The sequence below is a fragment of the Schistocerca cancellata genome, chromosome 6, assembly GCF_023864275.1.
Source record: "Schistocerca cancellata isolate TAMUIC-IGC-003103 chromosome 6, iqSchCanc2.1, whole genome shotgun sequence".
NCBI lineage: Eukaryota > Metazoa > Arthropoda > Insecta > Orthoptera > Acrididae > Schistocerca > Schistocerca cancellata.
Window position 1 is genome coordinate 23,700,638 of NC_064631.1, and position 14,259 is coordinate 23,714,896.

Below are 14,259 nucleotides of genomic sequence, written 5' to 3' on the forward strand. Positions count from 1 at the left end.
GCACAGCCAGCAGAGAACCACAGGGTCCCTGCGAGAGGCCCGCATGGAGGACTGCCACCATTCATAGTCTCCTTAATGCGTGCTGAGGTTATGCCATTTCATCTTCCAAAGAAGCAAAACCTTGCAGCGTAGTACTGAATGCAGGTCAGTTGCAGAGAAGCCGATCTCCATAAGCGGTTTCCGCGTAGCCTGTTTGGCCAGCCTGTCGGCAAGTTTGTTGCCTGGGATTCCGACATGACCTGGGACCCAGACAAACACCACAGAACGACCGGACCATTCCAGGGCATAGATGGACTCCTGGATGGTCGCTACCAAAGGATGATGAGGGGAGCACTGGTCGATAGCTTGTAGGCTGCGCAAGGGGTCAGTACACAGAAGAAACGACTCCCTAGGGCATGAATGGATGTGTTCACGAGCACGAGATATAGCCACCAGTTCGGCAGTGAAAACACTGCAGCCACTGGGCAAGGAATGCTGTTCAGTACGTCCTCCATGGACATATGCAAAGCCGACGCGACCATCAGCCATCGAGCAGTCAGTGTAAACTACACTCGGCTTCGGTACATATCAAGTATCAAGAGGAAGTAGCAGCCAAGAGCCGCGGGGTTAACTGAGTGCTTAGGGCCATGTGAAAGGTCCAGGCGAAGCCGAGGCCTAGGTGTACACCATGGAGATGTACGTGAATGGACCTCAAGTATAGGCGGTAAAGGCAAGGACTCCAGTTCGGAAAGAAGTGATCGGACATGAACTGCAATTGGAAGCCCTGACCTGGGCCACCAATGCGGGAGATAAACTGTCATTGGTGGGAAAAGGAGGTGGTGATTCAGATGTGGAGGAGAACTACTAACGTACGCAACATAACTGGCCAGCAGTTATGCACACCTAACCTGCAATGGAGGGACTCGCCTCCACCAGGACACTGGTCACTGGACTCGTCCTAAAAGCCCCTGTCGCTAGGCTAACACCACAGTGGTGCCCCGATTTGATTAAAAGCAACGCTGAGGGCACCACCGAACCATAAACCACACTCCCATAGTCAAGGCGGGATTGAACAAGGCCTCTGTAGAGTTGCAGCAGTGTAGAGCGATCTGGACCCCAGTTCGTGTTGCTCAGGCAGCGGAGGGCATTGAGGTGCTGTCAGCACTTCTGCATAAGCTGACTAAGGTGAGTAAGCCAAGTCAATCGGGCATTGAAAACCAGTCCTAAGAATCGATATGTCTCCACTACAATGAGTGGATCATCATTAAGGTAAAGTTCTGGTTCCGGATGAACGGTAGGACACCGACAGAAGTGCCTAACACAAGACATTGCAGTCGAAAACTGGAAACCGTGGGCTAGAGCCCAGGACTGTGCCTTGTGGATGGCTCCCTGTGGGCACCACCCATGGGCGTACCCAGCGAGGGGCAGAAGATATTCGCAGTTTTTCACTATTTTACTGTTTTATTTAATAAGAAATGCTGCATGTTTTCTCGGATTGTACAAGTGCATTCTTGTATTTAAAATGTTTATTAAAGGCAGTTTTTCACTGGTTTACTGTTTTATTTAATAAGAAGTGCTGTATGTTGTCTCGAGTCCTTGTTTCCTGAGACTAGTATGACCTGACTGTGGATTCGATCTGGCCCAGGAGTGGATCCGATCTGGCCCAGGAGCTGCATCAGAGCAATGTGCAAGGGCACTGAGGAGCTCCCACTCTATAAATTGGGTTTTACAGGATTCACTGTGGCATGTAGTGAATGAGAGGACTTTCCCTTCCAGCCGCCGTTTGAGAATGCGAAAGGCTGCGGGTAATTCTCCAATGTAGATGCTCCAGTATAGTGCTCGGCAAAATGCTCAGCAATCGCATTTGCCTCGGTAGATAACATGACATTTATGTTAACACCGGGAACATCTGTTGGGGTGTGGTACCCGAAAACTCGTTTGATCTTTTTCCAGACTTGGAAAGGTGAGATATGGTACCCAATGGTCAAGACATATCTCTCCCAACACTCTTGCTTCCGTCGTTTGATAAGTTGGCGAACGCGGGCATGGAGCCGTTTAAAGGCTATGAGGTGCTCCAGGGAAGGGTGCCGGTTATGCTGCTGTAGAGCTCACAGACGCTCCTTAATTGCTTCAGCGACTTCTGCCGACCACCAAGGGACTGCCTTTCGCCGGGGCACTCTAAAGAGTGAGGGATCGTGTTTTCTGCCACAGAAGCGATTGCCACAGTCACCTGCTCACCCGTCACATCGATATTACCATGTTGGGGAGATGCAACGGTGACAGCAGTGGTTAAAGTTCCCCGCCTGCCTTGTTTAAAGCCCATCTAGGCAGGCAGGCATTGATGGGCTTGACGCCAGGGCAGTGACAGGAAGAGGGGGAAGTGGACACTACCACACATGTCGTCATGTGCTCTCCAGTGGATAGATGGAAGAAGTCAGGGCCTGCAAATTGATAAATCAATGGCCGAGTAACCACTATGAGCCACACTGAAATGTGTGGCGGCCCAGTATTCAAGAGGCAGAGCTCGAACTGAGACAGTAAAGTTTCGACATCTCTGCCTTGTCCAGTAAGCATGGTGCCACCCCACAAGGGGTTATGGGTGTTAAAATCTCCTGAAAGGAGGAAACGCTTAGGTAGTTGGTCAATCAGTGCAGTTAATATATTCAGGGATACTGCACCGCCTGGAGGAAGATATACATTGCAGACAGTTATTTCCTGTGGCATCCTTATTCTGACAGCCACAGCTTCAAGAGGGGTTTGAAGGGGGCACAGGTTCACTACAGACCAAGTTTAGGACATAAACACAGTCTCCACCTGACACCCCACTCGTATTATAGTCACTACGGTTCCTGTAGTATCCCTTACAGCCACAGAGGGCAGGGATCCACATTGCCAGGAACCAAGTTTCCTGGAGGGCAATGCAGAAAGCAGGTGTAAAGCTTAACAGTTGCCATAGCTCAGTCAGGCGGTGGAGGAGGGGGGGGGGGATCGCCCCAATTCCACTGAAGGATGACATCATCATGAGACTGGGAAGGCATGGAACATTCAATGAGGCAGTTTATGCTTCAGGGTCACCTGCTGCCACCTTGTTTTTGCCTGAGCAGTCTATATCCATTGTGTCTGAGCAACCAGCGAGATCTAGGGCTCAGCGAACGGCAGAATCTCCACCTCATCCACAGACAGAGCTTGTAGGTAGTGGTGGTGTAGGTGCCACCGCAATTCCCTTTGTATTGGGGACCTTCTTTTTGGATTTCTCTCGCTCCTCCTTGGGTTTCCCTGGCTGGGAGGACTTCACTGATCCATGCGATTACCGTCTTTCTCGGTGTATTCCAATGATGGATTCTTCTCAGGTTATCAGCCGAGTGGTGGCATTGTCTTGTCGCAACATTTCGATGTGTACAAAACTCATCGAAACTTTGCGACAAGATGACACTATCACTCGGCTGAGTACCCAAGAAGAATTCATCATTCACTGATTCAGTCTCTGGGACTGAGGATGGGTGAAGCCCTATGACCAGCTGCTTTTGGGCTCTTCAAACTTAACGCTTCTCCGGCTGAGAAGTGGGGACTGATATCCCCGATGGTTGAGGGGGTGTTGCTCCTGGAAGTAGGTGGTGCAGGAACAACAGGGGGGAAGTGCCCCCCCCCCCCCACCGTCAAGGGAGCAGGTGTAGTCTTCTGGTTCTGAGAGGCAATAGGAATGCGAGGAACTGATGAGGCGACAACTGTTCTCGTAGCAGCGACGTAAGAGGAGGTCATAGCCACATGATGAAGTCACTCAAATTTTCTCTTAGCCTTAGTGTATGTCAGTTGGTCCAGGGTATTATATTCCATGATTTTCCTCTCTTTCTGTAATATCCTGCACTCTGGCGAGCAAGGTGAATGATGCTATCCGCTTTGACACAGATGGGGCGCGGGGCATATGGAGAACTGGGATGTGATGGGACGTCCACAATCTCGACATGTGATGCTGGAAGTACAGCGGGAAGATATATGGCCTAACTTCCAGCACTTAAAGCACCGCATTTGGGGAGGGATATATGGCTTGACATCACAGTGGTTGTCCATCACCTTGACCTCCTTGGGCAATGTGTCACCCTTGAAGGCGAAGATGAAGGCACCTGGTGACAACCTAACTATCTCTCAGACCCCGATAGACGCACCAGATGAAATGAACACTCGCCGCTCTGAATTGGCGTGCAGCTCGTCGTCAAACTGCAGAAGAAGGTCCGTGTGGGATATAATACCCTGGACCATATTTAAGTTCTTATGGGGCGTGATGGTAACAGAAACAACCACCAACTTGTCACAAGCAAGTAATGCTCGTGACTTGGCAGAAGATGCTGTTTTTATCAAGACCGACCCAGAGTGCATTTTGGACAAGTCCTCCACCTCCCCAAACTTGTCCTCCAAATGCTCCACAAAAAACTGACTAGGAAGTGGGCTAAAGATATCAATGCATGATGGACATGCTGCACCATGTGAGGCGCTCTTCCCCAATTGGCTCACTCTTTGGGAAAATTTAGAAAGATGGAGGTCAATCCCGACAGGGGACCATCACATGAAGGCCGGAGACTCCTTTTAGTTGCCTCTTACGACAGGATGGAATACCTCGGGCATATTCTAAGCCACAGATTCACAGGGGAGGGGCGGGCAGACTGATGTGTAGAGTGTAGAAAGGCATAACAGGAAACAGTATTGAAACTAGATATCGAGCTCTTGCTTTTTTTCTAGTAAATATGCACAGTTACACACACAACCATACATACATCCAAAGAGACACTCCTGAGGCCATGTTGAGACTGATTATTGGTGACTGATTATTAAAAGTGGTTGCCTTGGCTGGTGGAGTTGGGGAGGGGATGGGAAATGGTGCAATGAGGGAGGAGCAGAAAAGAGGCAGGCCTTTGGCAGATGACTCAGTGGTGGCACAACAGTATAAACGGAGTACAGAGGGTAGAGTATAAAGGAGGTACAGAAAGGGTGAGAGGAGTCTCCTCTCCCTTATGCTCTATCCTCCGTACTCCTTCCATCTTGCTGGTCACTAAGTCATGTCAAAAGGCCTGTCTCTTTCACAATACCCCTTACTTGCATCCTTCCCTATCCTCTCCCCACCTCCGTCAGACTAGGCAATTGCTTTCAATAATCATTCATCAACAATCAGTGTCACCGTGGCTACGGGAGGGTGCGTTTGGGTGTGTGGATGTGAACATTGTGCTTGAGAGAGTAAGAGTGAAAAGGTAAGTGCATTGTACATAAGAGGTGGGAGGGGGTGGGGGTAATGAAAAATAGACTGGTAAAACAATGAAAGATGTAGAAAACTAAAATGGAGGGAGGCAAAGAGTAGCTACTGTGAACAAATGCTGAGACAGAAGAAATTAATGTAAATTAAGGCCAGGTGGGTGGCGAGAAACAAGGACATGATGTAGTGCTAGTTCTCACCTGCAGAGTTTTGAGAAACTGGTGTCTGGGGGAAGAATCCAGATGGCACATGTGGTGAAACAGGTGCCGAGGTCATGATTGTCATGTTGTAGAGAATGCTCTGCAACAGGATATTGTGAGTTGCCAGTATACACCCTTTGCCTTTGCCCATTCATTCTAATTGATAATTTGGTGGTAATAATACCGATGTAGAAGGCCGAACAGTGTTTATGTACTGGCTAGTATATGACGTGTGTCATTTCACATGTGGCTCTCCCTTTGATAGTATATGTTTTGGCAATTATAGGGCTACTATCAGTGGTCATAGCAGCGTGCATAGGGGAAGTCTTGCAGCGAGGATGGTCACAGGGGTATGAGCCATACGGTAGGGAGATGGGTGCAGAAGGAACACAGGCTCTCACAAGAATATTGTGGAGATTGGGAGGGCGACCGAAAGCTATTCTAGGTGTGGTGAGGAAAATTTCAGACAGAATGGACCTCATTTTAGGGCAGGGCATGATTTTAGGAAGTCATAGCCCTGTTGAAGTAGCTGATTAACACATTCCAGACCAGGATAATAGTGAGTCTCCAATGGCATGCTCTGAAGTTGTTTTCTGGAGGGATCAGCAGCACAAGGATTGGATGTGATGGCCCAGAAAATCTGTTTTTTTAACTAGGCTAGTGGGGTAATTATGTGCAGTGAAGGCTGAGGTGGAAACTCTAGTGTATTGCTGTAGAGAGTCTGCATCCGAACAAATATGTTTGCCTCAGATGCCAAGCCTGTATGGGAGGAAACATTTGACATGGAATGGACGGCAACTGTCAAAATGTAAGTACTGTTATTTGTTAGATTTAATTTGGACAGAAGAGAGCAGCTGGCCTTCTGTGGTGACAAGATCGACATCAAGGATAGTGGCATAGGATTCGAAATAGCGCCATGTGAAATTTAATTGGGATAAGGTATTCAGAGATTCCAGGTGTTTTACCAGGTCAGCCCCACCATGAGTCTACATGGCAAAGATGACATCAGTGTATCTAAACCAAACCAGGGAAGACTTATGGATCCCAGGAAAGTGCCCTCTAAGTGACTCATGGAAAGGTTTCCATAGGAAGGAGCCATCCTGGTTCCCATGGTTGTACCTCTCATCTGCCAGACCCTACACTCCTTCTGCACCCATCTCCCTACCCTGTGGCTTGTACCCCTGTGACCATCCCTCCTACAAGACTTATCCTATGTGCTCTCCTACTACCACCCATAGCATCCTTGTAACTGGCAAACATGTACTATCAAAGAGAGAGCCACATGTGAAACGACACACGTCATATACCAGCTGTTACGTAAACACTGTTTGGCCTTCTACATTGGCATGACTACCACCAAATTATCAATTACCGTATTTACCCGAATCTAAGCTGCACTCGAATCTAAGCCGCACCTGAAAAATGAGACTAGAAACAAAGGAAAAAAAGATTTCCCGAATCTAAGCCGCACCTGAAATTTGAGACTCGAAATTCTAGGGGAGATAAAAGTTTTAGGCCGCACCTCCAAATCGAAACAAAGTTGGTCCATTGTAATATGAGACACAATTTAGGTCGAATGAATGACGATACAGCTACAGTAGTTTGGTTCGAGTCGTAAGCTTTACCAGGTAGCCATTGCTATGCGTCAGGCGCTCCGTCCGTATTTATACGGGTACCCTTCCTTTTTCACGTGCTTCGTCTGGTTTGAATCGATTGCTTATTTTGTATGATCTGATAAGTGCCGTTTTCTCTGTTATAGGTGTTTACGTCACTCTAAGCTGAAAATGCATCACTGTAATGTGTCATGCATTGTTTGTCGCATTCTGATAGTGCGTGTTTACGGCCTGTCGCCGTTTGCGGCATGGCTTGCTTTTGTGCGCGCTACCGCCGCTTACAACTAAAAAGAGGCGAACCGTCTCATTAGCGAAGCAATGTCAAGAGACTGCTATTTGTTGTTACTTACACTGCTGCTTTCTTTGAGAATGATCAACAAGAACCAAATAATAGGCTGCGTATGATAGAACATGTTCTGAACGAGAGTTAGGCGCAAATCTTTCTCCGTTTGAAAATCTTTGCGGCCGCTTCTTTAGTACATCAAATTCTGCACAGAAATTAGAGTCATCTTAGATTTAAAAATCTAGTCAGTTGCCGTGGTTCATTTCTGACTGTATCACTATTAGGCTAAGAATAATACGAATATAAACAGACACGATAAGTGTATTCTTCCGCGTTTGCTGTTGTTTCACTCTAGTTTCGTAGTTTATTAGGCAGATAGGATTTAAATGAGATAGCAACAAACACGGAAGAACACATGGCAAAATTTTATATTCGTATTATTCTTATGGTGAATGGTGAAGAGAATACTGCTTGTGATTCACATTTCATCAGGTTACTATTAGCAACCATCTCTTCTCACAGGTAGGAAAAAACTCAGAACGTACAGTTGGCCATATTGACAAACATCCCAAACAGTCTTGCCAGTCGGATTTTCGTAGTACATTGAAATTCTAATACATTCGAAGATGAACAATACGGAATTTGTATTTACTTCGTTGGATAATGTATGAAAATGCAGTGGTCGAAACTCGCGGCGGAGAAAAAAAAGCTCGTCTTCCACCTTTTTTTTGATTTATTTACTGACGCAGAGGTTTTGGCGCCAGTATTTATCTTTGTGCCTACAAAGCATGTCTGTGTAGCGCTACATATATTCGACGGCAGAAGTTAGTTGTGGCGGCACCTACCAACATTTTTCAGAACTTCCGCTTGCTTTGCACTCGATTCTAAGCCGCAGGCGGTTTTTTGGATTACAAAAACTGGAAAAAAAGTGCGGCTTAGATTCGAGTAAATACGGTAAGGTGAATGGGCATGGGCTGAGGGGGTATACTGACAACTCGCAATATCCTGTTGCGGGGCATACTCTACAACATGACAATTGCGACCTTGGTGTCTGTTACACCACATGTGCCATGTGGATTCTTCCCCCATACACCAGTTTCTCAGAACTCCGCAGGTGGGAACTAGCACTACAACATGCCCTTGGTTCTCACCACCCACCTGGCCTTAATTTACGTTAATTTCTTCTCTCTCAGAATTTCTTCACAGTAACTACTCTTTGCCACACACTGTTTTAGTTTTCTACATCTTTCATTGTCTTACCCGTCTATTTTTCATCGCCCCCTCCCACCTCTGCTATGTACAATGCTCTTAGCTTTTCACTCTTATTAACTCATGCATGATGTTTAAGCATGGATCACTGTCTGCATATTACCCCGTCTTCCACCTTTAAGCTTTAAGGTTTTCAAATTTCATCCAATGCAGTCCCCAACTATCAGTCTTTCCTTCTCATCCTGTGTGGCAAGTCTCCCCTGACCCACAGAATTCTGGATGACTTTCCTGAATTCTGCCCCTTTTCCTTCACCCCTTTTCCTTCCCCTTCAACCCATCTGCTTGAAGAAGGAGCCACTGGCTCTGAAAGCTTTCCAATTACAACTGTCTCTTACGTGTGTGTTCTGCCACTGCCTGGTGAGTAGATTTTTTATCTATCCAATTAAATTATTTTGACATAACACTGAGAGTGTGTTCTCTCCTTTGGAGGAAGGCCGTACAATATTGGAGTGAAGTGCGGAAGGTCAAAGTAGTCTTGAGACTGTGTTTTCATCTATTGCAGACATATAACAGCTGAGGATTGCGACTGTTGTAACCACTGCAGTTCTGCTCTATGCAATGTGACATCAGATATATTCCACTGAAGGACATCCATATTTAAGAATGAGAGATGGGCAGTTGCATAGGTGTTGATAACCTTAGCAGCTTTCAAGCTTCTGGTTTCATATGCATATGTACTACAGGGTTCAGATGCAGGAAGACTCTGCTCTGCTATTTCTTTAAAGGTAGAGGTTTCCTCACTGGGCTGATCAGCTCTCTAAGGTTGGTTGATGAATCATGCCAATGAAGTGGGCTTTGGCTGAGTGATGTTACACAGTGTTGCCGTTGAGGAGAATCTATGAGTCCACGAAGGGGGAAATGCAATTTTCTTTGTCTTCTTAGTTCCTTTGCATTTTTCATGTGTTGATCCTGACCAGAGGTAAGAAGAAAATCATCTTGGGAATATTCCCTCTCAAATTTCCAATCTTCTGTATGGGTCACAAGAGACAATTGCCAGATGATGGTGTGGAAGACTTTCAAATAGCAAATATTTTCCAAGCAACTGGAAGAAACCTTTCCCTTGCCCAGATCTCCCGTACAACCTGTCCATCAAGGTACTGATTTCATAGGAAGAAGCAACATAGATTCTTCTGCAGCTAATGCAGGGTGGGGAAGAGGGTGTGCACTCTCCATCTACATCTACAACTACATCTACTGTCATGGCATAAAATCAGCATTGGCACGCCAGTTAGGAATGACAGGGAAGAGAAGGCTACAAGAAGAAGTTAGCCAATCACACACTGATTGACCTCCCTTTCACGACAACAATGTGACAGCAGTGGCTCCTAGGTGAAGAGGACATAAAAAAAAGTGCTGCTCCTGACATGGTGGCCCACTTCGGTAGCAGCATCAACATTAGCTACTCTGTTAAGAATCTCTATGAAGTACAGACTTGTATTTGTCTATTCTGAAGAAGACTGTTTATTTTGCTTGTGACACATTCATCAAAGTAAAGGATTGAAGTGTCTTATTTTAACAAAATTCATTAATACGAGTTATTTTATTGTCTAGTGAACTGAGTATGCAGGCATCCTAGACACAACATGTCAGTGAGGTGCATGGCAGAGGGTATGTCCCATTGTGCCAGTTATTTCGGTTTCACCACCTTCCATTGACTTAGGGAGACTGGAAGAATGAATGTTTGTTTGCCTCTGTGCCTGCTATAATTATTCTCATCTTATCCTCCTGATCCTTATGTGAGCGATATGTAGGGGGTTGTAGTATATTCCAATAATCATTGTTTAAAGCCGGTTCTTGAAACTTTGTTAGTAGTAGACTTTCTCAGGATAGTTTATGTCTATCTTAAAGAGTGTGCGCCTCTTCAGTATCTCTGTGACACTCTCCCATGGATCAAACATGCCTATGGCCATTCATGCTGCCCTTTCCTGTATACGTTCAATATCCCTGTTAGTCCTAAATGATATGGGTCCTATACACTTGGGCAATATTCTAGAACCATTCGCATGAGTTATTTGTAAGCAAGCTCCTTTTGTAGACTGATTGCACTTCCTCAGTATTCTGTCAATAAACCAAAGTCCAACACCTGCTTTACCCACGAGTGAGCCTATGTGATCATTCCATTTCACATCCCTACAAAGTGTTACACATCTGTGCGAGTTGGCCGATTCCAATTTAACACTAGAAGCAAGTTGCCATTCTCTGCACCACTTTCAAATTTTATCAAGATCTGACTGACTGTGCACCTCTGCCACAATTTACACATTTGGCTGCATTTTCACAGGACATGTGAGTGTGACTGAAATGTTGACACTGGTAGCAACACATTGGTTTTGGTACGAAGGGTCTTATGTTGATGACCTCATAACTTGCCTCCATATTTGACGGGAGCTCCACTCAATTGAATGTAACGAATAGGGTGTGGATAGCCTCTAATTTACTGTCTTTTCTGTTCATAATTCAATGGACTCCTCCCATGCTTGACACTACTAAGTAGTAAGGTGCAGAACAAAACATTTTGGGATGAATGTTCGCAATTTGTTTTTATGGAATGGGCATACAGAGATAAACAACTCAACTTACTCAAAGGTAATAGTAAGAAAGAGATCTTCATATTTTTATTTTTGAAACTGGAGCAACTAATTCAAACAGCATCTCAACCATCTTCACTGAATGAGACATTCCTGTTCTCCCACTAATGTAAATCTCTTGGCTGTCTTGGGGATTAAAAAGGTATCTTTTGTGCTGAGTAGCAAGCTGACTAAAAAGTCATGTAAAATAGGAAAGGAAGAGAGAAAAAATGGGGTCATCAGAAATAGAGCACAAGCCTCGAATTAGCCAAGGGTGAGGAAGAAAGTCAGTCATTTCCTTTTAACCATCCTGGCATTTCTCTGTAGACAAACCATAGAAAGCCTCAATCTGGATGGTGAGACAAGGATTTGAAATGCCTTCTTCTCAATTACAAGTGTAGCATCTGAGGCAAGGCTCCACCTCACTTGGTCACATGAAATATTTTGTGGCTTTAATAGTGTGATCGAACTACAGCCACTAGTGTATTATTAACAGCAGATACATTTAAATGGCTTCTAAACCATGTTGCATATTTTTATTACCTTGTTAAAAATGATGTGTGTTTCCATAAAAAAAATATCCAGATTAAGAAAGCTTAAATTCAAATTCATCATGAAAATTTTCATGCAAAACCACATCACTTTGGAACATAACATACCAAAATAACAAATACCATCTATAGTTATTTTTGCAACATTAAAATAAAATGTAAGTAGATACATCCAGAATTAACTCTTTTGACAGTGCAATGTGTAAGGTATCTATGTGCATACCAGAGCAGATCGTTGAGGTCCATTCCAACATGATTGTCCTCTGTCATATAACATGCTTTTATATTTATTTTCTTCTGGACCTGACCACTGATTCCATTGTCCCAATCTTGTTTCAGAACCTCCAGATTTTGAACGTTGAGTAGCCTAAAACAGATAAATAGGAGTAAAAGTTAACAATAAATTGAACACTTCACTTCAATGAATATTAGAGCTACATATGAAGCTTTCTTCTTTGAGGAAAATTGTGAGTATCCACACACAACATTAAAGATCCGGAGAATTCCCACCATTTATTGAGAATTTCCACCATTTATTGAGAATTCAAACCATTTATTAGAATCTGGTACAAAATAATGAAGACACCTTAAGGAAAAGAAAATCTTTTGATAACAAATTAAATACAGCAATTAACTGACGAAAGGAGAAAATATAAAAATGCAGCAAATTAACAAAGCAAAAATACAATAAAAACATCTAAAAATGAGGTGTAAAATGGGAAGCAGGAATGGCTATAAGAGAAATGCACTGCTGTAGAGACATGTACAATTATGTGGAAGATAGCTGCCACTTACACAAAAAATAAATACACTTCTGGAGACACAAAACCAGTTTTATGAATATCAAGTGCTCAGATGACAAACCAGTAGTAAGCAACAAATGGAAAGATGAATGTTGGAAGGAATATACAGAAGGGCTCTACACAGGAAACAAAGCTGAAGACAATATATGGTAATGAAAGAGGAAGTAGATGAGGAAAAGGTTGGAAGAGATATGATGCTACGAGAAGAATCTGACACACCACTGAAAGGCCTCAGTAGAAACAAGGTGTACTGTGGCAGGACCAACAATGATAAAACTATTCCACCTAGTATGAAAGATCAGGTATTAATATTACTGACCCTTCAGTTTACTAAGTCATGGTTGCAAAATAACTAACTGGAATTAATTATACAGGAATGGAAAGACTGGTAAAATCTGACCTCAGGTAAGATAAATGCCCCAAAAAAACATGTCAATAGAAAACCTACAATTCATTTTAGAAGATAGGCTGAAGAAAGGCAAACCTATGTTTATAGCATTTGTTGATTTGGAGACAGTTTGTGACAGTGTTGACTGGAATAAACTCTTTGGAATTCTTAAGGTAGTAGGAATGAAATACACCAAGTGAGAGGTTACAGAAACCATACTTCAATCAGGAAAGTCGAGGGACATGACAGGGAGGCAGTAGTTGAGAACAGTGTGAGACAGAGTTGTAGCCTATCCCCATGTTATTTAATGCTTACATTGAGTAAGCAGTAAAAGAGAATTTTGAAAAGGAAATTACAGATCTAGAAGCAGAAATAAAAACTGAGGTTTGCCAATGACATTCTAATTCTGTGGCATGTGACAAAGGACTTTGAAGCTAGCTGAACGGGATGGATAGTGTCTTGAAAAGACGTTATAATAAATATGAAAATAAACTATGAATGTAAGGGAGTGTAATTTAATAAATCAGGCAATGCTGAAGTAATCAGAGTAAGGAGACAGGTTTGAAGACCACAGTGCTTTACTATGCCTAGTCCTGTTGGAGGTGCTATGGCCTTGTCTTCCTCCAACATGACACATCTAATTTTGTTTATAATATCCTCTGTCAGATTCCTGCTGGTGGACCAGTCTCAAGCACAAATAAATAACGAACAACACTGATCAACATTTTTGATACAAAGAATGTGAATGTTGAAACTTCCTTGCAGATTAAATCTTTGTGCCAGATCTGGATTCAAACCCAGGACCTTTGCCTTTTGCGGGCAAGTGCTCTATCAAATGAGCTACCCAAGCACAACTCATAACCATCCTCACAGCTAAACTTCCACCATAACTCATTGCCTGTCTCTGGTGAAAGTCCAGGTTTGAGTTCCAGTCTGCCAGGAAGTTTCATATCACTGCACACACCACTGTAGAGTGAAAATTAATTCTGGAAATGTAAGTGCTGTTCTTTGTTAAGTCACTGGTGGTGAATTTGAACATGAACTCATTTTTTGTCTTATAGGGCTTCTTTTTTTTCTTTTTTGCAGCATGCTACCCTCCATCCACGGAAAACCTTGAAAATGCTGTGGCTTAACTAAAACACTCTGCAGATTTAATTATTGAAAAACAATCAAAATATGTGCATGCACTTATCACACGAGCCTCAGTCAAAAATCTATTTCCAGATAATGAGGGTGGTTTTGTCAGCACTCCCAACAAGCATGCTCAAACTCACACACTTACGTTGCATTTGTTGCCATTTGCATCTCACATTTGAGAATTCTGGTAACTGTCAGAGTGAGTGCTTGCTGTTCTACATATGAGA

At 43.9% G+C, this 14,259-nt stretch overlaps 1 protein-coding gene across 1 annotated transcript in view; it reads right to left on the minus strand.

Annotated features, from left to right (window-relative positions):
- LOC126088512 (glucosidase 2 subunit beta) overlaps positions 1-14,259 on the minus strand; it is a 182,478-nt gene that overhangs the window by 8,098 nt on the left and 160,121 nt on the right. The window contains exon 10 of the mRNA XM_049906658.1: positions 11,928-12,071. Coding sequence (XP_049762615.1) covers positions 11,928-12,071 — 144 coding nt within the window. The remainder of the gene's footprint in view (positions 1-11,927; positions 12,072-14,259) is intronic.